The sequence below is a fragment of the Onychomys torridus genome, chromosome 7 (genome assembly GCF_903995425.1).
Source record: "Onychomys torridus chromosome 7, mOncTor1.1, whole genome shotgun sequence".
Taxonomy (NCBI): Eukaryota; Metazoa; Chordata; class Mammalia; order Rodentia; family Cricetidae; genus Onychomys; species Onychomys torridus.
Genome location: NC_050449.1, coordinates 41273520 through 41300977, shown reverse-complemented (window position 1 = coordinate 41300977; position 27458 = coordinate 41273520). Strand labels below are relative to the sequence as shown.

Here is a 27458-nt window from a genome sequence, read left to right as displayed (position 1 = left end):
ACTAAATTAATAGTGACAACAGTAATAATAAACCAGACAGGAGATAATTAACCATATAGTAAACAGAAATAATAAACCATCTTAGCCCTCCAAAATAAATCTGTGGATTTGTTTTGAAGGTCAAGCCAGCTCCCCAAATTTGGGAATCAGCCCAGGTATCCTGGCTCATGAATGTATTTCATGGCACTGTTACCTGGCATCTCTGGCATCTCTGGGGACACCATAAGGGGTTTTGTTTGACTATTCTTTTTAATTTTACGGGCCAGTGTCATGATCATTTAACCTTCCACAGGATCCGAACTTGACCCTGAGTTAAAAACCTTCAAGGCAGGTTTCACTCTGTAAGTACCTGATGCCCACACCACACTACAGCCATCTTTACTAGTACAGCTCAGAGACAGCTGCACTTGTGTCTGGAGTGGAACTACAGAAGGCCTTTCCCTCAGAGGTCATTCATACCTTGCCCAGCCCTCGCCTTACCCTTTCATCTTGAATACTGACATTAGCTTCCTGCTTGCTTTGGTCCTGTGGAGGGTACCACTCGCAGTCCACAGGAAACGTAAGGAACTCAGAGCTTTCCTTGCCAGATAACAAATGGTGCTTCAGTCAGGGTCTCTCTGCCTTGAGGGTTTCTCATAAGGAATAATAATCACTGATAGGGCTGGGCAGTAGTGGTGCACATCTTTAATCCCAGCACTTGGGAGGCAGAGGCAGGCAGATCTCTATGAGTTCAAGGCCAGCCTGGACTACAGAGTGAGTTCCAGGAAAGGTGCCAAAGCTAACCAGAGAAACCCTGTCTCAAAAAAAAAAAAAAAAGTTCTGGGAAGTTTTATCCTCCAGTCCAAACAGGAAAGATTTTTCCAATTTCCAGGTTTTTCATTCTCCATCACCACAGGGTGCTATCAATATCACAGAAACATTCATTTTGTCACAGATAAAGAACAAATTTTGATCATCCCCTCAATGCCCAATTTCCTCCAGTTGAGGGAATGGAGAAAAAAATTCCAAAAACCAAATACCACCCATCCTTCTCTAGACCATGGATGGATGGGAATATGGATTTATAAAATACTTGCCTACATCCAGTCAATAAAACTCATTTTCAGAATGATGAACTGGTGAGAGCTGGGCAGGAGAGGGGCTCCCATACCAGCTTCTGGTTTCATTTTCTCTTTCTGGACTCAGCTCTTAATTTGTTTCTCTTTTTACAAATGCACACATGCACAAAACCTGAACAAAATGAGGCTGTCTTACAAAACACTCTGCAGCGCAAGACTACAGCGGGGGAGATGAAAGCCAGGCAGCCCTCACACCAGCTCCCGCTCTCTCGTGCAGCCGGAGCAAGGCTTTCTTCCCTTCTCACAGCGCTCTGATTCCACACTGAGGGCCACAGCTTCCTTTTGAATTCCCAGTTTATGTCGCAATGTGTTGCCACCTTGATGCTATTTAGACAGTTTTCTTTTAGCACGCAGACAGTGAACTGGTCTCGTTTAAACAGGCTGTTATTCGACAAGGGTGCATTCCCTCAGATCTGATGCTCTACTAACCCTGCTACAACTGTATCACACTAATCAACCATGGTGTAAATCTGGGCAACACACCTATACAGAGTTTGCAAGACTGGGGAGGAAAAAAAAGGTGCAGAAAGACTTTAGGGTCATATAGCTCAGCATATTTAAAAGGCACAACTGTTCTCTGCACAACATCTAAGAAAGCAGAGCTCTGAATTCCACCCTGCCAACACCATTATTTTCTGTTTTAAACATTTAGCTGCATGCTGCTGTACTCTTGCTGGGCCTCAGAATGAAAGCTAGCAAACTAGGAGCCCTACTGTATGGTCTTCATTCCCAGCAATGCTCCTAGGAGAAAACCTTATTAATGAGCTTGCAAACGAGCACCCAACAGGGAAATGTCACAAACAAGAGCGGCTAATGCCCCAGAAAATCAAATAACTGAACACTTGGCTGATTGTGGTGCCTTTCATATTTATAATAAAAAAGAGGAGGGGGGCTTTAATTCACTGATTCTGGAGGGGTCAACACCTTGCTGAACAAAACAACTCATTTATTTATGTTCAGAAATCTCCAGATGATAAATTACATTGATGTTAATCACTTCAATGCATACTACACAATTAATATCTGTACTCACCAAAATTTAAGGGTTATTAAAAGTATGACAGCATACACATCTGGCTGATTTTTCACATAATTGGGCACAACAATATCTCCTGGTACCACAAATAGAGGTACTAACAAACAAACACTACAAAATACTGGTTCAATTAATTAGGACTTGAATCCATAAGACAAAAGCAATGCCAAGCTGTAGTTTACACCTTGTCTCCTATGTTACATAGAGACACTTAGCTTAAGAGGAGAAGTACTCCACTTCTTTTCTTTTTATTGCTCCTTCCTCTGTCATCCTTCAAGTCAGACATTCAATGGCATAGGCTGTCATTTAATTTTTCCTGTGAACGTCATTTGTAAAACAGGACCTAACTTGTACGGAATTCTACCATTAGTCACTTAGTTTTGCTCATGTCCTGGTTGACATTCATTTATCTTAGATGGGGCAGAGGGGTCATCCCATAAACCTTCATTGTCCAAAATTGGCCAAGATGAAAGCAACCGGGGATACTTAACAATATGCAGATCTATTTGTTCCCCGCAGGTCTTATCTACTTGGGGTAGCACATAAGGACTGTGAAGGGATTCAGTAACTAACTGGTAACTAACCATTGATCCCTGATGATAGTCTGAAGAAATCTTAGCTTACAAAGGAGAGGTCATTAATAAAAAATGGTGTATTTATAATTTTTATATTTGAACACATAATGAATAAAATACATTTTTTTTACAGCTATTAATACACAGATCTGTTAAGTTAAAGCAATAAAGTGGAAAATAGGTCTTATCAATGGTTGAAGAAATTAGCAAAACTTTAATGGGTAAATGAACACTTTATATTACAAGCAAAATGTGGTGACTGATTTTATTTCCTTCCCAGGTTTATTGCTATCAAAGGACTTTTTAGGGGTCAGTGACCCCATAAGGGTGGTAACTTCAGGGATTTGAATCAATTTAAAAATAGAGAGGGAGAAGTGTACTGTTACTCCACGTGGGTGTCCACAAGAGTTCAGTGTCTACACAGACTGTTATTGGAGCAACTGTTCTCAGAATCCTGTCCCTTTTCTCCAGGGAATCAAGATGCCTGTCTGTAGAGAAAGGACTGCTAAGAAGGAATGAAGCTGAGCTAGCCCATTGGCTAACAGCTGGGACTTCGGGTCTAAAGCACTTGAGTCTGAGACTCAAGTTCTTTGGTATAGGATAGCTACTGGTGTTTAAGCAGACTCAAGTTGGTTGGGAATGTTGCAGAGAACCCCAACTGTGTTTGAAGATACTGAAGACTTCTGGGCTGATGTCATGAGGGTCAACACAGCTCTGGGAATGGAATGATACTCATTGACTGAAGAGCCAGGTTACTTTCTTAAGTTCACAGAGCCTTAATTAAGATTACAAACCAGATCCCCAAGTCCCTTTCAAATTACATAAATCTCTGTAATTCTTAACCTTACTTTTTACAAGATGTTTTTTCACCTACACATATGGTTTTTAAAAAGCATCAAGAATATATTGTTTATATAACTTAAGTTGAGGGAGGAAGAGAGTTGACTACAAAAGACTGCCATGGTGAAGGTTAGAAATGCTCAGTAGCTGCAAACTCATTTTTGAAGGTGTTGCAGTCATTCTCCTGAAGGGAGGAGCCCACAGTACTTTGTTAGATTGGAGCCAAATGGATTCGGATACAGAGCTGTATTCATTTTCTTGGAAGGACAAATCTCTCTTGAATCTATGGAAAATGAAAACAAGGCTAGGAATCATTATCACATTTTCCAGGGGTAGGAGGTGTACTGCTTGAAATATTCTTCATTTGGCAGTGAGTGTAATTTTGTAGGTGGGAGGGGCTACACTCTATTTAAAAGATACTCCGGGAAACTACTTAAAGGGTTTAGGGGTGGAAACTGGGTGGATATCCACTCAGGACTCACAAAGGAGCTAATGTATTATTAAAGCTAATGGGCCCCTACAAGCAACGTTAATGGATATTAAGTTTGCTTAAATGAATTACATATTAACAAAGTCACAAGAAATCTAGTATCTGCCAATTTAGATAATATCTGATCATTTCTGTTTTCCCATTATAGGGACATTACACCACAATAGTTTTAGTGATATGAAAATTATAAGCATGATGCTCATAATGAAGCTATATAATGAAGCAGAGGAAATGAATTAACAAGAAAAACCTGCATTCTCTAATGTAAATTGAGCCATGCTTGTAGGGCAAGATGAGGTTGGGACAAGATGGTTTCTTATGAGCAAGTTCATAACTTCCCCTACATCTTGTATTACTTGGACAATTTAAAGAGACAATAAGGAATGTATCAGCTAAAAAATGGCTTCCAAAGGCAAATCCAAACCCCAAGAACCTGTGAATATGGTCTAATTTGGAAAAAGAATTTCTGTACATGTAATCTTAAGTATCTCAAGATGAGACCACTCTGGATTATCTGGATAGACCCTGAATTCAGTGATAGTGTGTCCCTATAGGGCACACAAGGAAGAAGACACACCCTGAGAAATGGCTGTGGCTAATCCCTTGGGGGAACTGCCAGAGTACTTGCCCTGGAAAAGGCAGGAAAGGACCTTCTCTGAAGCCTCTGAATGGAAGGTGGTCCAATTGTGACCTTGATTTTGATCCTTTGGCACCTAGAATTGTGAGTGAATTTCTGTGGTTTTAGGCCAGGTCTGTGATACTGTCATTTGTTTCAGTGGCCCTGAGACACTAACACAAGAATTCCCAGAGCTGCTAATGTATTTCTTCCATCAGCTCTCTAGTCACTGCCCCCCCCCCCCAAAACCCTTGGGACATTGTCCACTACATATATTCCATTGTATCCTGGGACTTTCCAGAGAACAGACTATGGAAAAAGTCTTTTGATGAAAAGTGAGAGAAGATGGCAACTTGGTCACAACCTTGGTTGGAGCATGGCTTTGGACAGAAAGAAGCATGCTCACACCCGATCCATATCTAAAGCAAAGGATTTGGAGGAGAACCTCTTCAGTTTACAGGGAATGGTTAGAGGCAGTCTCACTCATTAAAGTGTGGCATTATGGGTGAAGCCACCATAACATGTTGCCAGTCGAAAGAGTTTAACTTTCAACTGCTCATTCTAAGGCTAAATGGAAGAGAACATGTAATTTAGAACCAAATGTTGGTATGAAATGGGACTAAAAACATAAACATCCAGTGTCTCTGATGGATTGGAAGAGGAGGGAGAATCACTCGACTTAGTTGGCCTAGGAATGAAGACAGTCAACAGTGAAAGAAGCTGGTTTTAAGTCATATGTATGCTAAAGCAGACTGGCATTATTTTAGCTTCAAGTTAGAGTTTGCTGTAATATCTTCACATTGTCATTGGCACTTGATGAAACAGTAACATTTCAGCAAAATGATTCTTAGATTATCTTTCTACCAAGACAACACCATCTACACCAGGTAAAATGTATATATGCTTACAATGAATGACTTCTGAGGAGCTTTTAAGCACTGGCCTCAAAACAAGATGCTTGGCTACTCACACTGCACTTCTAGATACCGCTGGGTCTGCAGGTTTCCAGTGACCGCAGGGTGCTCCACCTGGCAGATCACCGGGACCCCATCATCCTCCTTGTGCACCTTCAGCACCAGCTGACTGGTCACAGTGTACATGTCCGACCACTCTTCCACCTCCGATTTGCCTGCGGGAGACAACATATATCAAGCTCGTCCCCCAACCCCAACAGTGTTATTTACCTAACATGATGGTAGTGTTGTTGTTGCTGGTCATGGCAATCTGTGGATAGGGACCCCTAAAATGATTATTTCCTTAGTTTCTTTCTTTTCAACCTTGTATAACAGTACTTCAGATATATTCCAGACCTAAATAATAACGTTATTTTAATTCAAATATATTATGTATATTTCTTCTATCTTCGAACTTCCTGCCAAGTCAATTGCAAATTCAACCATTTTAACATCTGGCTGCTTGTAGTATTGGGAGGAGGAAGGGAAAAAAAGCTTTGCACCCCTACAACCATCTGAACTTCAAATATCTACAAGGCTGTCATGCCTCTGAAAAATCCCAGGGCGTCATCCAAATCCCCTAAGCAATTCAATCAGCAGCACAGATATAAACAACCCCCTCTGCCCACCCCCATCATCAACAATTAAGAGGGAAAGTAACTAAATGGATTTACATAATTGAAATTGTAATTGAAATGTTTAAACTCAGAGGCTTCTGGAAGACCACAAAAAAATGCAGTGGCAGTGGGCTAGAGCAAAGTAAGATATAGGGCTTTGGGCCAGATGGGAGACACGTCCAAGAACACCCAGAGAAGGAGGGAGGAGGTTTCCGGAGGGAATGAATAGGCCTAGGCAGTCCCTTCCTGAACCTAGCACTCCCAGGAGCACGGCACACCATTAACTTTCTTTGAATGTTTTGTACTTATCGGTCCACATTTAATGGCTCAATTCACTTAGACAGAGGGGAAATGAGAAACTCCTTCCTTCTAAAACCATACTTAGGAAATAGGAGATTTAAACAGAACACGCTTTTGGAAACTTGCTGCTCTCCACAGAATTCTCTGTTTCTGGATATAGATTTCCATATCACCTTTCTAAAAGGGCTACTTTCTTCCTTGCACTGTTTCTTTATTTAATGAGTACACTCATTCTGTCTCAGGTGCTTCCCTAGTGCTTTGTAAATATTCACTCATTTCATCTTCATAACAATACCCTATTATTATTGTTCCTATTCCATAGGAAACCGAGGCACAGAGCTAGCATTTCTGTTATACAGAGTTGAGCTCCATGGTCCTTTGTTCAGGTACTACTTTCAGGGCAAGCTAAAAAAGACAGAGACAAATGCTGACAGGTATGAGAGACAGGATAAGCAATAGAAATTAGTCAAATAGGAGCAGGGCTATAGAAACTGCCTGCAGTGTCACCCCAAAATCAGAGACTTTGCAAAAGAATGGGCTGGCAAATCAGGCAACAGAAGAATAGGTTCACCAGCAAGGTAGTCCCTGTAAATTCATAATTAACGTAAGCTCTTGGTCCACAATGTCACCGCTCTAGCAGGAAAGCACATACCAACAGCTGAGGCTGTGGTGCATGTCAGAATGACTTGGGATTTAAAAAAACACATACCATGAAAATGTGGGGTTCTGAACCACTAAGTCACCACAGAGCAGAGGACACTTGAGGTACAGACAGAGACAGCCTCGGATTGTGGGATATTCCTAGCACAAGCTCCTCCTGGTATGAAGAATTTGAGTTTACAGGTTTGGTTCCTCACCAACTCTCAAACCACAGAGGGAGGTTATGAACGGAAACAATGAAAGGTGTTCTCTTCTGGCCTCAGAAACTTTTGCTAATCAATTAGAAACTGTATCTGGATAAAACTTTTGTTTGAGGGGCATCTGTTGATAATTTCCACAAAGGCCTACTTGCTAGAGAGGAGTGTCTGCTAACTGCTTTCTGTCTGAGCAGTCTGCACCCTACCTTTCAGTTCCTTGTTCCCTTTGAACCATCTGATGGTGGTGGCTGGCTTGCTGGCCATGGCAGTGCAGTTGACTTCAATCTCCTCCCCTTCAACGGCTGTGTCTTTCTGGATATCAATCATCAAGTTACGTGGCGGGACTACAAATTAAACACACAAACTTTATGAACACAGGACCCGTTTATGGACAGGTTCTCCCACTCACTGGGGATCAGCGTGGCTATCACCAACAAAGAGGCAGACAAGGGACACTGCTGGTGGGATCACATCCTGATGGCAAAATAAACTGCCAGAGGAGGGGAAGAACTAAATAGACAATGTCATGTAAAGTGGATCACACATAATCAGTTAATTCAGAATGTCTTTTCTAAATGTATCCTATTTAGTGACCAGTCTCCAATTCCTGAATTATCACCAACCTAAGATTAACAATCCAGGTATTAGTCATTAGAAAATGGATAAGGAAATAGGTAGAAAATCACGAGGAGTACACACTATTGAAATTAATGTCCTTACCTGGAAGCCCCTGAAAGCAATAATTCTCCTTGAACTCAACCCTTGGATTTCAATCTTCATAGGAAAGACTTCAAAGTCTACTAACAAAGATAAAAAGCTTGGGGCCCCTTAGAAGAATCACTCACCACAAACATGCACAGAAAAAGTATGCCTCAGAACCAGTTACACTGAACTTGAACTACAGCGATTTATATGAGTCAGGACACTGTCCTCCAGTGGGTGGAATGTCATTAAAAGAAAGGTTTGGCAATATAGGAAATGCCAGGTATGTGCAGGCATTTACCATACCCCGAATTCCAATGCTCAGATCTTAGAAACTGAAGGTAAACAATATTCCTAAGTGCTTGAAAGACATTCAGATATCAGAATTAAAACCACTTTTCTATAAGCATATTAAATATCCCTGCAATAAAAATAGTTAAAACAGAAGACTTGAGGGCTGACATCCTGAGCAGTGTGTGCATGACAGCAGTGATGATGATGAAGGGAGTTAAATTTTTGTATTTTTATGAAACTGAGTTGACAGTGAAACTTCATATAATGTGCAGTCCTACCTCAAGACCGAGCCTCCTGAAATAAAAATCAGTAAGAATACAGAATTCAGTAGTGTGAATCTAAGAATATGAGCCCTGACCACCATGAATAAGCAAAGACAGGGCTGAGACTTATGATTAATAAGTTTCTCAACTCAGAAGAGAAACAAGAAATTAAATATGTATAAACATGCCATCCTGACCATCAAGTTGAATAATACATCTCTGATACCGCTTCAATAAATTATGGGATTAAACCATGTTATTTGGGATTTCCAACTGTTCCAGTCCAATGTGAAGATTCTGTCCACAGGAAGACTTTCATACTGAATTAGAGCGATTGAAAATTCTTATAGAGAATGATGAAAGAGGAAAAAAAAATGATTTGTTGCATATGTTTCTCAGCAAGATGGTGCACTGTGGAGGCAGGGAGGGGGTAACTGCTGGAGCAGAGGCGCTGTTCTCTGTTCCCCATGTGTGAGGAAAACATCAGGTTTGTTCAATTGGGTGGGTTGCTAATGTGGTATGGCCCAAAGGAGTACTTACTCATGGCAAAGAACATTTTAAAAACTTATCAGAAGGAGACAGTTTAGCATCCAGTTTAAGGGTGTGCACCTGATGGAATTTTTAGAGATACAGAAAGGCAGTGACAAAAAAACAAAATAAAACAAAACAAAAAAACAAAACAAAACAACAACAAGGTGTTTTGGCTGGTGGTGTCCTTTTCATAGTTTGTGTGGAATGATACTCAGATGGGTTGCAGATTGCCATTCTGCACATCTAGATAGCATACAGAGAATACACAGACAGTACATACTCAGAATAAGCAATACTACTGGATGGTAGGAATAGCGAAAGGGAAATGCCACTGCTGGATCAAATGTCAGTAGAAACAGCTGTCTAAAAAACTAAGATCTTGGTGAGTGACAGCACAAGAGAAGTAAAAAAGGTAATGATGAAGTCGGGCGGTGCTGGTGGCGCACACCTTTAATCCCAGCACTGGGGAAGCAGAGGCAGGCGGATCTCTGTGAGTTCAAGGCCAGCCTGGTCTACAGAGCGAGTTCCAGGAAAGGCGCAAAGCTATACAGAGAAACCCTGTCTCGAAAAAAAAAAAAAAAAAAAAAAAAAAAAGGTAATGATGGAGTAAAAGGCTACAGCAGGTCCTCACAAACAAACTGAGCACAAAAAAGGCAGTCTCTTGGGGTCTGGATGGAAATGAAAACAGTGAAAAAATAGTTCTTGAAATTGATATGCTCCATATTTCCTGATAAGAACTGTAATTACTAATATCATTGTCATGAGAGAGCAACTGGCTAAAACTACTGACAGTGTTGGGATTCCCTCTGAAATGGAGTGTCTCTCCCACCTCATGCCCCTGGAAGAAACACCTTGATGAGCATTCAGTTATCTAGGACAACCTTTCTTAATGGGAATAGATCCAGGCATTGCTGGGACTCCACACTGCTGTGGGATGTTCTGTATGTCAAATGTGTTGCTCTGATTGGTTAAAATAAATAAAGTACTGATTGGCCAGTAGCCAGGCAGGAAGGATAAGGTAGGTGGGAGAAGGAAGAGGAGGAGGCTGGGAACAGGAAGGCTGAGGGGATAGACTGCCATGACAAGATGTAAGGTACTGGTAAGCCATGAGCCACGTGGCAAAGTAGATTAATAGAAATGGCTAAATATAAGAGTAAGAGATAGACAAAGGTAGGCCTGAGCTAATGGCCAAGCAGTTTAAATAATATAAGTGTCCGTATGATTATTTTATACGTGGGTTGTGGGACCGCGGGGGCTTGGTGGCACCTGGAGAGAAGCTCTCCAACTACACACACGGATGACTAAGTCACAGTGGAACCTGGTATCCATGCCATCTGTCAGTCATGCTTGAGTTCTGGGCATCTTGCTCCTGTTCTCCCATTTTTTATGGTGTGTCTGAAGACACAACGCAACTCTTCAACCCAGGCCTCTCATAATCTCCATCACCTGCTCATTTCTTCTCACCCACAGACTATGGCAGGACTATTTTTTTTTCAGTGCACAGTTTCAAAAGCTTCAGTCCCTGGTCACAGGGCTCTGTGTTTCTGGGCCCGTAGCCGGACAGAAAAATACAGGGATGGAGCTTGTGGAGGATGTCATAAATAGGAAGCAAATAGAATGGACCTAGAGGAGGCCAGGGCAAGAAGATGTAGCCCCAAGGACATGCTTCCCATGGCATGTTTCTTTCAATGAGGCACTATCTTCCACTCTTTACCTTTCTCACTAGTGATATCATGTTATAAATCAATCCAAGGATGAATTCATTGATTAGGTCAGAGACCTCAAGATGTAATCACTTCCTCAAAGCATGCCAGCTGGTGAAAAAGCCTTGGATATGTGAAGCCATAAGAGACGAGTTACATTCAAACTGTACCAATCTCAAGTGGCATCTCTTGGTGGAGAGCCTTTACTGCCTTCATTTGGTCATAACGATGACATCTGATCCTCCCACATCAACAACAGTGTCTGCTAATTCAAAGTAAGGAGATCCAGAAAGATGGGTGTACACAGGACAGGAAAATCCACAAACAGCCCCTTTCGGCTTTGGGGGCTGAGAGCTTGACAGGGGTAAGGTTTGTATCTGATGTTTCCCCCATGGGTCTTAGCTTTCTTCCTTTTCCCTCTGTTGTCACACACACAGTCTATGTCCCTGTTACCTGCAGAGCAATCTCAGTAATCTGGTTCCCAGGACTACCTTCCTGTACCACCGGCATCTTCTTTACCTTAAGCCAAAGGGAAAGTGTAGAAACTCCAAAAGCTGGAAAATACATCCCGTGTAAAAAACAATGGACTTACATATTGCTGAGGTCATCATTTTGAGAGAGAGCTCAATGATTTTCCCCAAGCCCATAAACAGTTTTCTCAAGGTTGAGATCAGTATTGCTCCTCTTTGCTGAGATCAGAAGAAAGAGGCAAGTGGGGTGGGAGTCGTTAGGTTACAAGTAAAAGGTTTGAGGATGAGTTACATTTTGGATGCTCAAAGACACATCTCCCAGACTCTTATCCCCTATGTAGAAACCCTATTTTGGTCTGAGTCAGAAACACTCATAGGGGTCTACATTTCTTGGGACTTTTAAAAAGCAATGAAGAATTGGACAATACAAGTGAGGTGATTTAAATTTGCCCTTCTGAAAACAGAAGGTTGGAGAAGAAAAATTTCTTTTGGCCTATTAATCGTATCCTGTTATTTTTTTCCTTTCACTTCATCCTGATTTCATTAATGTCTATTGTAATACAAAGGAGTTAGCAAAGTCTGAAATCTATTTCTAGAAAAATGAATGAGAACTGTTGCTAGCCAGAGAACACACACACACACACACACACACACACACACGATCCAGAGAACACACACACACACACACACACACACACACGATCCAGAGAACACACACGCACACACAATCCAGAGAACACACACACACACACACACACACACACACACACACGATCCAGAGAACACACACACACACACACACACACACACACGATCCAGTGAACACACACACACACGATCCAGAGAACACACACACACACGATCCAGAGAACACCCACACACACACACGATCATGAGAACACACACACACACGATCCAGAGAACACACACACACACACACACACGATCCAGAGAACAGACAGCGCTAGTAAGAACTGCCCGCAGCCATTAATGAAAACAACCACAGACCTGTCTGGGAAGGAGCATGCAGAGGAAAACCTGAATGAAAAAAATCACACACAGGGAAGCACTAGGAAAGAGCATGGAATGTCAAGGCTCCTCTTAGCTAACCTCAAACCTATAAGAGCGCTAATTATAAACATTACACCTACAACATTAAAAAAATCTGCAATATCAAGATGAGTCACATTAATTACCACAAAAGAGGAGTCTTAAGCCTGATCAGTATGTGAAATCTCACTCTAAGACCCTCTAAAATAATTAGGTCTCGCGTTCCTGGAGTCTGAAGAGTGAGCACTAATCTTAGGCGGACAGGACTGTAATAATATTAGCTACTATTATCAGTAACTGCATTCATCTCAGCACAGTCTTGTGTCTCTTGTTCATCTCCTCTTAAGAACAGAATGGAAAGAGTCCTACATTGTGTGCTGGGATAAGGACATGAACTTGTCCAAGTGGAAGGACTGCATGGCCCACATGGCACCTGAAACTATCACAGGAAAGTTTTGGGGGTTTTTACATAGATGAATCTACACATAATGTAACTACAGAATAGCATAGAAACCATTAAGAAACACTCATCTCTGTACCTTGTAAATATGCTAAAGATTTTGCTGAACATATTAAATAACTAATAGTCATATCACTAAAATGAGCATCTTCCACCTATCGAGGAGATTGACATCTGTGTAAGTACACATGGAATCCTTTTCAGAGAGCCATGGATAGCCACGGAGATGCGAAGACATCATTCTCCATTCATTATAGTATCTAAAACTCTAAACCTTAGGAGGAAGGCTTGAATGTGTATCAGTGGAAATTGTCAGATTTTGGAATATGAAAGACTCTTACACTGATGACAACAATTTTACTCTGTCAAGGAATCCTAGATAACTTCAATGGAAAGAAGATTAAATGAATGCATAATATCTGCAAAGAGAACACTGACTAGTATTACTTTCAAGTACACTTAAGTTAATGCCTCTATAAAATACAAGCAGGAACCTATTACTTCTAGAATAATGAGACCTCCAAATGGATTGCAGGCATGATGCCTCTCCCAAGTCTACATGTTGGTAGTTGACTCCAAGTACACAGTTGAACTGGCCTAGCACAGTGACTTAGAATAAATGCGACAGACACGGATAACTGACAGGAAGCAGAGTCTTGCCAAATGTCCAAAAGATGTGCTCTTGAAAAACTGGGAAGCTCTAGAAAAGCCCTGAAACAGCACTTGGGCTTTAACTGAAAATGATCTGCACCATCAGACACAGCACTTGTCAGGCAGATTAGTAAGGTCTGTTTGGAGTCCCTAGAGTTTAAATGGTAGGGGTGTGTGTGTGTGTGTGTGTGTGTGTGTGTGTGTGTGTGTGTGTGTGACATATATGTACAGACTAGACCTCAGACACTGTTCCTCAGACACCATCTCCCCTGTGTTTTCAAACAAGTCTCTCACTGGCGTGTGATTCTCTGGCTGGCCAGCCCCAGGGATCCATCTGCCTGCCTCTCTAATGCCTGAATTATAAGTGCATGCTATCATGTCTATATTGTGGGATTGAACTCAAGTCCTTTCACCAACCGAGCTATCTCCCCAGGTCCTCAGATTATTAATTTTTATCGTGTGTTTTGTAACCTTGGCAGAATGGCTTATCTCTGTTAATGTTATTTTTTCTATGAAATTAAAACATCAAAACCTAAAGGTCCATGAGGTAAAAAAGCATCCTGAAAAGTCAAAATGTCACAGGTACATTCTGTCTCTTTGCCATCACTCTGTGGAGATGCTGCAAGTGACGGCAGCTCAAATGTAGATGGTCACTTCACACATGTGATTCACACGTGTGTAGACAAGCAGAAATGGGAAACTTCAAGTGCTTCCTGGTGAATCTGGTGCACCTGCATAATACCAAAATACTCATTCCAGCAGAACTTTCCAGGCAGACCTTGTATAGATTAAATCAGGAAGTGGCAGACATACACGTGCAAGCTAAGGACCCTTGCACGCAGTCCACACTAGAAACTGTGTGGCCAGATGTTAAGTCTGAGTTTCTAAAAGCACAGTCATATCAAGAATGCACGCAGGCTTTGGGCACATGGTTTGGCTTAATGAATTAAAAATATTTTCCCCTTTACAGTTGTGTTTAAATAAAGCAATGAGGAAGCAGCTCAATATGTACATTCATAAATACATACATGTGCACACACCCAGTGAAAATGTCCTTCATATTTATCTTTCCTCTTTAATCTTCATATCATTACACCAAAAAGCTGCAGCCTGCTGGCTCCAATAGATTTTGATTCATCATCTTCCTGAAGGTGTAAATCAGAGATCCTGCCTCACTCTTATATTTTTGGTTGTGAGCCTAGCCTTTAACAGCTGAGCCATCTCTCCAGACCGTTCCTGCCTCACTCTACAGGATTATGTCCTTGAAAATTCAGTTTCCAAACCCTGTACCAGCTCCTGTCATGCACCAGAGTGTATGCCTGTGTAAACAGCAGTGAACTCAGACCCTTCAGTAGAGAAATGCCTGCTGACTGCATCAAAACAAAACGTCACCCTGACCACTGGGATCTCTGAAAATCACAATCCGGTGACCACAAGTGACAATGCTCAAGTCACTGGAGGCGACTTCACAGCCTGCTGACAGGTCTCTGCTGTTTCTAGGTAAGCCACTCTCAACTGCCTATGTCTGATGCCTCACTTGTTAGCAAGGAATGTGTCCATGGGTATGGTTTTCTGTTCCATAGCATGAGCTGGGCTATAAGTAATAAATAGGGCAATATAAAAACAAAGCCAAAGAAGAAGAAGGGACCAACCATATTCAAATAAGGATGTCAGTGAGAAGGAAAAAATTGTCACAAGGTATCTGAACTCTGCCATGGGTGTAGATATGGGAGCCCATCTTCCCCTCTCTTGCACAGAGGCAAAAACTTGGGGCAATTAGAAGCAAGGTCATTTCACGTGGTGAGTGACTCACTTAAGGGCTCTAACTTCTCTTGATCTTCAATTCTGAAGAAACCCAAGAACCAGTGAAATCTATAAAGAAGGCCAACTGCTATTTCTTAGAGTGTTTGGTAAAAAAGGCTATTTTTAAAATTCAGTAAGATGAGTGGTGATTCTCCCTAAAACAACCTGGAACAGTGAGATCTATTCTTAACCCCTTCCTTGTTACTGAAGCCAATTGGTAGCCCAAGCCATCCCACTGGCTTCCCATGACTAAGAAGCAATTCTTACCCAGGACTGTGATGGTGGTGTAACTCTCCTGTGGGGGGTCAGTGTAGAGTTGGCAGAAGTATCTCCCTTCATCCGAAATTGAGACGTTTGTCAGTGACACTTTGAGTTCACTGCTAGAAAAATTGAGCAGCTGAAACCTGCTGTCCTTCAAAGCTGCGAAAACAAAACAGAGTCAGTGACTGTGCAAAGATGACGAAGAATCCATTCTCTTAACTAGGCAACAGAGAAAGTCAGATGCTAGAAAAACAGCCAGAGTGGAAATAACTTAAGTCTTTCTGTATGTGTGTGGTACTATTTTAGGTTTCTGCCACAGCTACATGCAGACAAATAACCCCAGTGACCTATCCTATAGAAACTCACGCAGGGGCAGGCTTTGAGTGCACTGTACAACAAGCCAGGCTCTCTGAGGTGGGCAGCAAGGCTCAGAAACAAAAGGACATTTAGAAAGAAAACACAAAGCCAACAAACAAACAAACAAACAAGCAAACAATGGGTCCAAATTATGAGAGAAAACAAAACAAAACAGGTAATTTCAAAGTAAAATACCGATTTTTAACATGTTATAGCAGACTCTTTACTTGGATGTGAATTGAGGTGGGGCAACCTTATCCAAGGCTTTTAGAGGCCTTAGCTGGTTACAGTTTTCTAGGTAAGTCCACTTTACAGTAGGAAATTGGTCAGACACCAAACAGGAAACTGGAATTAACAAAAAGTACCACATGTGGGATTAGTATTTAATACAAAAATTCTTTTTAAATGTCTTATTAATTTTAGCAAAGGCAAATGCATGTGAAATTCAGAGGACCACTTTGTTGAGCTGGCTTCTCCTTCTACCATGTGGGTTTTGGGAACGGAACTAAGGTGGTCAGGCTTGGTTCAAGTACCTTTAGCCTCTGAGCCATGTCACTGGCCTTTCTTTAGTCCCTTCAAATGTTCCTTGTCTATCAGCTCTGTCCACAGAATGGCCCAAAATACTGGGAGTGAACAGGAGGCAAGCCAGTGAAAACAGGCATGATAGATACTTGCTTCCCAGTTAGGTGTCTTGCCAAGCTACAGCAAGCATATGAGCCATTGGTGTCATATGCAATTCAGTTTCAAAGGCTGGCTTTTGTTAAATTGCATTTGAATGGATCTCAGCTTCTGGCTATCTCTGTACAGCAGAGGCTATGGTGAAAGATCTGGTCCTGTCATTACAAATATAGATTGCCTTGGAAATGCTAATCTTTAAACCAAACAGATTCCCTATCAGAATGCTATATTTTCCTTGCCTTACCCTATTTGAGTTGTTTGTGTCAGCTAAGTATTTGGGACTCGATTGCAATTCACCTTGAATTACTACAATCAATTCCTATTGCAAAGTAAGACTTTTAAAGGGGACCATTCAAGGTTTCTATTAAGTAGAAAGATTATGATTGCCTGTCTCTTCTTCTCTCTAAAGAATTGACTAAACTTTAAGCATCTAACATTAAATTAGAAAAAGGTGGCCTTGGCAATCTCAAGATAACACATACGTAAAAAAAAGTTGCCATCTACTCCTGTGTGGTGGAAACTTACGCCTGAAGTCCTTGAAGTAAATGGTCTGCCTGTTGGGGTTCAGCAGTTGAATCACGGAGTCGTCACTCTTATTGACTTGGCAGCTGATGGTTGCAACTTCTCCCTCGATCACTGTCACGTCTTTAGTAAACAGATTTTGTCCATCACCTTTAAAAAAGGGAGAAAAAGGTCAGCTGGAATGCCCATCATCTAAAATTTAGTCACTGAGACCCATTAAAGCAAGAAGAAGTGAGAAACTCATTACAAAAGTAATGTCCAATACGGCCCTGAATACTTTTCTTCCTGGCTCACAAAAGGAGTCATCAAGCTAAGGTGGATTTGGGCTAAGATACAAGTAAGCTTGGAATTGACATGGCTCAAAGTAAGGGCTACTGAGGTCCCAATTTCCAGTATTTTGAACTGTCAAGCAGTGTGCTGAGGTGGAACCAGAAAGACCAGGGTACAATGAAGACCCCTACCTAGAAGAGAGGAGGTGTGGCCAAGCCTAGGCCACATGCCCTTGAGCCAAGCTAAATTCAATGGCCACTTAACCGAGGCAGGAAGACTCAATAAGTGACCGTCTACTTAGCAGATGCTGACATTCCCAAGGTATAGGCAGGTCATTTTGTCGTGCATGGGAAGGAGGACCAAACTGGCTCTTTGGGACCTTAAACAACCCAGAAGGCCTACAGTTGAGAGTCTGACTCAGCTCTCAAAAACATACCTTCATAACTCACCCAAAGCCTTAGGCAGCTCTGAGCTCACCACCCTCCCTGCAGATAACACCTTCAGCCACTAAAAGATTTTCAGAACATGTCAAAATGTGAGCACTCTCAGATCCACTGATACAAGGCTTATCTCCAGATCTGTACTAGTTTGCAGCATCAAGATTTGTTCCAGGAGCCAGAGCATCTCCTAAATGTGTGGAAAGATCCACAGCACAAGGTGGAAGTTCAATTTAGACGCAGGAGATAAGGAATTGTGAAGTGTTCGATTCTGTGGTTGGCATAACAGGAGACAGAGAAGTCCCAGACACTGCCCTAGCCTTTAAGGAGCTGAGATGTGCATAAAACAGGCATCTAATATCTACTTCCCACATAAAAGCGTGTGTACAGGCAGCAGATGTAACAGTCAGTTCAGAAGGGTGAAGACAGACCGCTCTTACATCAGTTTCCCATCTAGAAAATGGGGCAGTAATTAAAAGCTATCCCAGAGTTGTTATAAACACAAAGCAGTTCGCAACCTTGTCCGGCTTCTCAGACTAAATAGATGGTAACTGCTACACAATCATCACTACTACCGTAGTGATCACATCATCATCACCATCCCACCACCACCACCACCCCATCACCCTCATCATTTCTCTAGACCATAGATCCCCACACTCAGGAAGCCATTCTTACAAGTGGGAGTAGAGAATGCAAGAATGCAGGCTTAGGGTCCCTGCTCTGCAGGAGCTCTCTGTGTAGCTGGCATGTATCAGCTTAGGGTGTCTTCTTCACTCCTTGAAGAAATGTTGTCACATCAAGAAGCAAAGGTCAAAGATAAATGCTACTTTAAAGAATAAAAAAAAAATGGAGGCAGCACAACTAGAGGTACAATTAGAATAAGTGCAGGATTTCCACCTGCTATCACATTTCTTCTGAAGGAGCCTTTCTTGGCAGGACACAGTGGGAAAGTGTGATGGGGTGTCTCAAATGGCTTAAAGCCAAAGCCACCTAGAAATAGACCAGCTCCTGGCAGAGGATTAGAAGGGAGGAAACTAGAAGAATAAGGAGGGGAATCATAAGAGCTGCAGATAAACAAAATGCTTGGTGCTTGTAGAGCAAACCCAAATGAAACTTGACCTTGAGCTCCATGACCCCTAAAAGTAGCCCTGCTGTGAGGACACAGGCCTGTGTGGCTGGTAGGTGTGAGACTGAACCTGGGAAGCTCGGAGGGAGCAGGTGAATGCTGTTACTCTGTAAAGGCAGAGTGGAGGACTGGGGAAGCTGGGGGGGGATACTGTTAGAGAGTAACAATGGAGTGGAGGACTGGGGGAGCTGGGGGATACTGTTAGAGTAACAATGGAGTGGAGGACTGGGGAAGCTGGGGGATACTGTTACAGAGTAACAGTGGAGTGGAGGACTGGGGATACTGTTACAGAGTAACAATGGAGTGGAGGACTGGGGAAGCTGGGGTGATACTGTTAAGGAGTAACAATGGAGTGGGGGTGATCAGAAAAAACTAAGAGGGTATTTACTGTTTTCCTCCTGTGGATTACTGTAACAAACACAGAAGTCAGAACCCAGCAGGAAGGAATGGGTTATTCTCAGATATGAGCAAAGACCAAAGTGACAGGAATTCCTGCCAATCAGGCCAGTTTTTCAAGGTGGACTTGCTGGCCTTGGATAAGTGTAAACAGAAAGCAGGACACTGGACACTGTATGTTTGCAGGGTAACTTAGTCAGGTAAGGAAATTAAGGAAACATTACACTGTAATGGGAGAGTAAAACCATGTTAAAGCCATGGGGTTTGCATTAAGGAGACCAGAATATCAAACAGGCACTTCTTGGGGCAGGAAGGGATTGCTTCTATCTGCAGGGAATGTATTAGTAACACAAACAAAATTCTTCAACCGGTAGAAGGTACATGTGCAGAGGCTGCTTGCTGACAGGCATCAATCCCTTGGATACCAACTACTACTCAGCAGCTCCTAAGACTTAAAGGTACAGCTAATTCAGTCCTGCTCTAATAAGACAGTTTCTGTGGAAGTACTATTGGCTTTAATTTTAGTTCTTCATGGAAGTTCTATGGCCAGTATATCCTCAGAGGAGGCTACTATATTTATAGCAGCCTTTATGTAGGGGGTTGGGAACCAAGAGGAGTGAAGCATGGTTTTGCATTTTTAAGAACGAAGGTAGTGACAATATTAAGTCAAAGTTGTTTTTGTTTTTGTTTTTTTAATAACACAATCTACATGTTCCTATTTATTACTTAAAATGGGGTACTATACAACCAGTCCATTTTCCAAGTCACCCAGGTAAACTTTTTGCCTTGGCTTGCTTGCTGCTCTGGTGATGTTGTCAACATCATGGAGTTATTACTTTTTAATTATTAAGACCAAAATCCAGTGCCTCAAAAAAATGCCAACTTCTAGCTATGCTAATATGGTTGTTGTACCAATATGGAAAATTATGTGATAATGAAATATTTGGCTGAAAGACATCAAAGTGCTTTTTAAAAAAATCACCAATAAATTATACAGGTCAGCTGGATGGCAGTTATATTAAACAGAGCCCCATACTTTGAGGCACCACAGATGGCCGCAATGGGATAATAATGACCTATTTATTGGAGGTAAAGGGCTTGAATGACAGCAAGGAAAATACAGTACGTATGTCAGTACCCTACTGCCTGAAGCCTTTATGCAAAAATAATTTCTGCTCACATCCTCAAATATGTCTTCCAAAAGGAAGAGTACACACTACGACTTGATAAATTTCCCCCTTGAAATGAATGTTGAGACAATTAGGTTGTCACAAAATGCAATCTCATGTGTAGCAGGAGTGAAACACGAAACTTCGGTATCTTCCTTAAAGAATGCATTTAAAAACCCTTCAGAGTTTTCTAAAACTCAATTAGCTGACATACTGTCAAGGCAGGAACAGTACATGTTCAGGGGAAAAGAAATCAAATAGGTACAATATCCAGCCATTAAATGAAGCTGTTAACAGCCAGGTAATTTATTTTAAGGGTGGAGCAATGGCTGGCATGTGTAGACATTTCCAACCGCTAATTGGTGCATTTGGATGAAGTTTGGGAGACAGAATCAAACTGAATTTTAATTTATACCAGAAGTTGCTGTATCATAGGGGTGCTTCCTATAACTTTCAGATTTTTTGTTGTCTATTTTTCTTCACACACTTCCATTTACTTCTTCGTGTGTGCATGTGGAAGTCAGAGGATGACTTGCTGGCATCAGTCATTTCTTTCCACCAAGTGAGTTCCAGGGATCCAAGTCCTCAGGCTCGGTGGTAGGTGCTCCATCATGACAGCCCCGTAGTTCCCTCTTCCAGAAAGAGTCTTGCTGTGTCCCTCTGAATGGTCTGCTCCTGGCTATGTAGCACAGGCTACTCACAAATTTATAACGATTTTCCTTCTTCATACTTAAGTATGCTCAGATTACAGACATGCCCTACCACATCTGGCTAACTTTAAGAGTTGCTCTGTAATTCCTAAAAAATGAAGACCTGAATTAAAGAGAGCCTTTCATTCATGAGCAAGCATCCTCTATTAAACCAGACACTTCTTGTACAGTTATAATGACAAGAAAGCTTATTGTCTACAAACGGTAAAACTTCCTTTGATGACTACCAGCGACCCTTATGGCATCTTGATAGGACTGGTATTGGGACATAAGTTCCTTATTAGCAGATTTTAACTAATATAAATGCTCAGGGACTCTTTTCTAAAACATCATTTTGTTAAATACTCTCTTTAGGTGGCATTGCACAAAATGCTAGACTCCATCCCTGTCAATTTAGTCAGCAATATATCCATACAGAAGTGACAGGTGACAGGATCTCAAAGCCAGAGGTGGAAGTGAGAAACAGGAAGAACTGAGGTGTACCCAGTGCTGACGGGGTGCTGGCTGTATTCCCCTTCCCAGTCTTCCGGGGTTTTCAGTACTTCTGACGTAAAGACTGAACTCCATAGTCTGATTTGACTAAGTTGCCTGGCATGATTCAGCTAAGCAGCTGAGCTAAGGGGTGGTAGAACCTTGTTCTGGAAGTCAACTCCCTTCCCTTGGCCCTGCTTACCAGCCAACAACCCAGGACTGGTTGCTAAGGTCCCTCTGGTTCTGCCTTGGAAATTTTGCTTGTTTTTAAAGAGGGTTATTTCCTTACGAGCAACTTGTGATTTTTTTTATTTCCATAATTTATCCTGAACACAATTACACACTTCACGATGAGAGAGACGTTGTCCTGAATGCAAAATACCTGTTTACTACTGCCTCCTCCTTTCAATACGCAACAGCACACTCTGCCCCCAGAGAAAGCCTTTATTACCAGGGCACGGTGGGCATTTGCCAATGCCCAGAGATCTCGCCCTTGCAGCCTGGCTGCTAACAAATAAAACACTTAAAACAATAAAACTGGGGGAGTTTTCCCAGTCAGGCCCATAATAAAAGGTCAAGTCACCGTTAAAACAGATTTCAGCAAACGCCATGGCAGGTATGGAACTCCCACCTGCCCACACACACAGAGGGGCACCATGACACTTAACTGGGAGGGTGGTTTGCACAAAGAAGCAATACATAAAGCCCTTGGCCTTCTCCCTCAGCAGCTAAACCATATTAGAGAAACTGTCCCTATCCCTGCTCTAAGAAAAACTGAACCTGTAGCATTAACTTGGCGGAGTTACAAACAGGAGGCACCCAAGGCCCAAGTGTAGATGGCTAAAAGAAAACCCACATTGATGATGATGAAGTCAGGGTCTTAAAGCCCCTACTATGGTCCCCGAAGATGTATTTCTTAAATGCTGTGTACATCTATGCATGTACTTGTGTGCAGAAACATTAGCTGGTGCAGCAGGTGTGGAGGCCATGGGGTGCCCTGCTCTATCACTCCACCAATCTCCCTGGATGCAGGGGTTCCTATTGAACCTGGAGCTCAACATGTTTTTGCTAGACTGGTGGTCAGTGAGCACCCAGGACTGTTTGTCTCTCCCTAGCCACCAATAGAGGCACTAGTAGCCATACCCAGCTCTTACGTGGGTTATGAGGATTCAGACTCAGGTCCTCATGCTTGACCAGCAAGCACTTTTTCCCACCATCTCCCCGGGCCCAGTTCTGGAAGCTTTACAGTGATCAAAGACTCAAGGTTACACACTCTTATTCTCCACGAGGCACCAAAGTTTGAAACTTTCAAAGAAACAAAATACCAGCATGTCTTTGGAAAGCTTATTTTCAATTGCTCTGGGAGCCCTGTGTGACCCAAAACTTGTTACCTACACTCACTTCTATTGGGTCCTATTTTTATTACTCTGTTAAAGATGTGCCCAACTCAGAAGAACAGAGTACATTATTACAAGCAGAGGCACTGCAGTTCCAGCTAAAGTTTCCAAGAGCCAGAACAGAGCTGAGTATGTTTCAGAAAAGGAAACAAAAGAATTAAGATTCTGTTGAAACCCAGAGGGAGAAATCTTTCTAACTGCATATGTTCCCTTAAGTCAATGTAAACACAGTATGTGCTACAAATCATTAACAAAGCCATTAAGATTTGATTTCTATCTAAGCAATTATTGTCAGCATATTTTGTACATTTCCTTTAAAAGACTCAATCCTATCTTTCAATTCATTAAACTGTTCCCTACATTTACAGAGTTTTATATCAAATCAGAAACCTATTTGAATTAATAAGAATTACAGTAAAAGTAATTTGAAAATAAATTATTTGAAGTTCAAGCCACGAAAGCTTTTGATGGAAGAATTCAGTCCCATTTAAACACGACAGTAGCATTTTGAGTCAGCCACATACTGATGAGAGACAGTGAAAGCCGTGTCCCAAAAGAGAGTTCCATCAACCAGGGTTAAAGGTTAAGGGATGACCTCTTCAAAACAAATACAATTTTTTATTTTTAAGGGAGGCAATATCCCAACCTTCATGAATACTTAAATATTTATTTAAAATCAAAAGCAATCAATCTGTCTGTGGCTCACAAGGCTTCTGTTAACCATTTTGATCCTCATCCATGTTTTTCTGTCCCCAAAAGTAAAATCAGAATGTTGACTGTCTGTTCCAAGGACCAGCTCCATCTTCTTAATGGTCAAAACAATTATGACCACAAGGCACATAGGCCATAAGCTTATAGACAAACAGTAACTACGTGGACAAAGATCTCTCTGACACTGATCCAAACACTGTCCCAATCTCTTTATCCAGAGAAGCCAAAGAAACCTCCAAGAGCAACTCTTCCTGACAGACCTAGGCCCTGGATAGAGACGCGCCAAAAACCCTAGGGCAAGCAACAGGACAGAACATATGTCCTGACAGGGTCCCCAAGGAATGCCTCCTCTTGCCTGTTTCTAAATAGCATGCTATAAAAGTGATATATGCTCACTTTTTATTGCTGTTCTGACGGCGTTGCCGTGTTTTTAGGTGGTATTTCTAAGACTGTGTCCTATGCACAGAGGTGGCTAGACACTCCTAAGTATCCACTGTTCTAGAATTGCTGCTGTGTCACTTGAGCTTGTAAGAAAAAACAGTGAATTTATTCTTAATCTCCTTTTATAATCAGTAAAAGGTGAGGCAAATTTCTGAACGGCAAGTTAAGGAGGAATCTTCCTTGGTGCTGGTTTTTCTTCAATTAAAATTGTTGATTTCCCCTGAATACAAAACAAAAAATATCTGACACAACATTAAGCTATTCATGAATATTCTGTATACACATTCTTGTTTAGTTGACTAATGGCAAATTAACGCTCTCTATTTTAGCTTAAACACATAGTATAGGTATGTTTGATTAGCATTGAATTCCAAAAGCTGATTACTATGCATGCTTTGATTATGTAATTACATAATAGAGCATAATGGCTCCTTTGGAGTCATTATGATCTATATGGCAAATATGTTTCAGTTTTGCTATAGTTTAAATACATGCTGAGATGACAGCTCATAACAAGGTCCCACTTTTCAGTCTTATCAGCTAAATGGGCATTTCCTCATTCATCCTAGCATCTCCTTGACACCAATTAAGGCCTATTGTGGCAGGCTGCACACACTTTCGGGAAATTCTCTTTGTTTTCTTGGCATTAAAAAAATGGACATTAATTTTAAAAACTGTATTAAGCAAAAGGCATGGTTTGTTTATTTATTTATTTATAAAAGTCTAAAATTCCATCCTTCATCCACCTTCTGAAAAGGTCTGCGGGGAATCACATCTAGTTCATTAATCACAGCTCAGACAACCACAAGGGGGTTAAAGATGGAATTTCACCTTTAACTCCAAAATGCAAGGGCAGGGAGCAGGCAGAGAATACAGATGCTCACAGAGGAGGCGCTGCAGCTCGGGTCCTCATGAACATCAGCCACACCAAGGGGCACAAAGGCTTGCTTCTGCAAATCCCCTTCTCCCCGTCTCCCTTGTATTTTGAAGTTCCTTGGGGTGGAGGTAGCTATGAAATAGCACAGCAAGATCTCTCCTTCACAGCCCTTGCACTGGGGTTTTGATAGATCTAAGGCCAACACATCTTCCAGACTGAAGAGATTTTTGATAATTCTACCCTGACCTTACAAACTGCAAAGTAGTCTGTCTGGTTTTAAAATAGGAGAAAAGTTACTGTAAGGAATTATGTAAAGTTTTTCTTGTCCCCATGAACTCTTTAATCTCAGCTGCAAGAAGAGTTATTTCTGCTTTTCCCTCCCAGGGGAATGATCCTTATACCATGCCCAACTAAAGGTGACCAGAATCTCAACTTTAAAGACAAATATGCACCCAGCTATTTTTACCATTCCGTCTATTGGTTTTCAGCATGGAGGCTGAAGAACTGAGGTCAAGTACAGTACACCTTGCATTTACATGGAATGGGTATCTCTTTTGTGAAAGGAAACATTGATTAGACACAGGAAAACTCTTTCCAAGGAAGATGGTGACAAAGAAAGTAGTTACAGAGCATGTGTGTCTGTGCTGTTTCAATGTCAACCATCACATTAGCATTCATCCCTTTGAAAGACTCCAAGTTCAATAACTTTTTCATCAGGGCCTTTACCACTAAAAAGGCCAAGGCAATTATGACGCTTCAGGTTTAAGCTCATCTGATCCCCAAAAGGAGGAGGTGTGAGTCACTACATTGAATGTGTCTATGGAGCGGTACCAGCCATGAAACCTGAAGGTCTGAATTAGGTTTTCAATTAAAATGCATGCACCAAAGAAACTAACAACAACAAAAGAAACAAGAACATAAAAATAAACAATAAAGATTAGGAATGACTGCTGAATCCTGTTGCTGATCATGCTGAAAGGGGAGGGACCCAGATGTCTCTAACTTCTTTCATTTACTTTCCAGACTGGATAGCATGGTCTTGTCCTTCAGCAAGATAACATTTTTTTTTTTTTTTTTTTTTTTAAATTTGGAAAGAACACTGCCTAACCCTGAAGAAATCAACCCCCCACCCCCATACATTCACACACTGGGTAGGCTTTAGATGGAGAAAAACATAGCCCTCAAATGGAGTTGTATTTGCTTGAGAGATGGCATTGAAGTCACCTTGTGAAAGAGTCCTTTTAAGCCTGTTAAATCTGCTTAGAGGCTCTTGGGAGAAGGAGGGTGGCTCTTAAAAATATTAATTAAAAAATAACCGCAGCCATCCAACTTGGACTTTGGAGAAGAACAATCTGAAGACAGAGGCTTCTTATAAAACTAATTGTGTTGGCAGAGCAAGTGATTTCTCCTCAATGGGCTCGATTCTGCGATGCGCGTTTATGGCGAAAGAAGAAAGGACAGGGTTAGATGGCGCTGCTTCTGTCCAACTCAAGGCTGGCTGCTACGCCAGCATTTCAAAATGCATTACACTTCTCCTAGACAAAATGGAGCTGTGCTGAAGGCCAACTGTTGATCTTCTGTGTCAGCCACTTTGCTAATGAACTGATAATAAGATATATTCCATTCCCTGGGACTGTTCAGTGATGGCTCTGCAGAGTGAGAGTGGGCTGTCCATGCCCCTGCTGTCCACAGGCATGGGTCCATAAGGGAGAAAATTGCATACAATATAGGGGTGGACTGTGTAGCTAGCCACTGAGAATGGATGAAACATCTATCCAGGATGGTTCCTTGGACCCCAGATTAGCTGAAGTCTGAGATGACAGGAAAGGGTTGTTTTAATTTAGGTAACAGAACTATCTCCATTTCTAAAACCACAGCCATCCACAATGGAAATGAAGGGCTTATGTGACTGAGATTCAGATTACTTGTTAAAACACTTGACATCCACCCCAAAGCACAAACATTATGTTTTGCTGTTCCTGTATGGATTTTCCTCTTACCTAGAAAAGAACTGGGTGGCCAACTACTTAGTAACATACACCACAGTAGCCATGGCTGGGCTACAACACAAAGAAAATGTTAACGTTTCCTAACGAAATAAAAAGCACACAAACATGGTGGACATGGCTGACTTTTGGGGTCAGTTGGACTGAAACATGTCTTTCCAGTCCCCCTAAGCGGCAAGTACAGCAGAGATGGATACTACTCAGCACTTGCCCTTACCAGTTATACCTCAAAAACATTCTCTAAATTGAATTTCTGTAGAACTCCAGCCTCCAGTCTCAATGGAGATGTTACATGCA

General features: G+C 41.7%; 1 protein-coding gene across 6 annotated transcripts in view; it reads right to left on the bottom strand.

Annotated features, from left to right (window-relative positions):
• Positions 1–27458, bottom strand: part of Cadm1 (cell adhesion molecule 1) — a 332446-nt gene that overhangs the window by 54319 nt on the left and 250669 nt on the right. For all 6 annotated transcript variants that reach the window (XM_036194060.1, XM_036194063.1, XM_036194062.1 and 3 more), the window contains exons 2-5: positions 17151–17297; positions 15597–15749; positions 7609–7746; positions 5646–5804 (exon numbers count right to left, since the gene is read on the bottom strand). In XM_036194060.1, coding sequence (XP_036049953.1) covers positions 5646–5804; positions 7609–7746; positions 15597–15749; positions 17151–17297 — 597 coding nt within the window. The remainder of the gene's footprint in view (positions 1–5645; positions 5805–7608; positions 7747–15596; positions 15750–17150; positions 17298–27458) is intronic.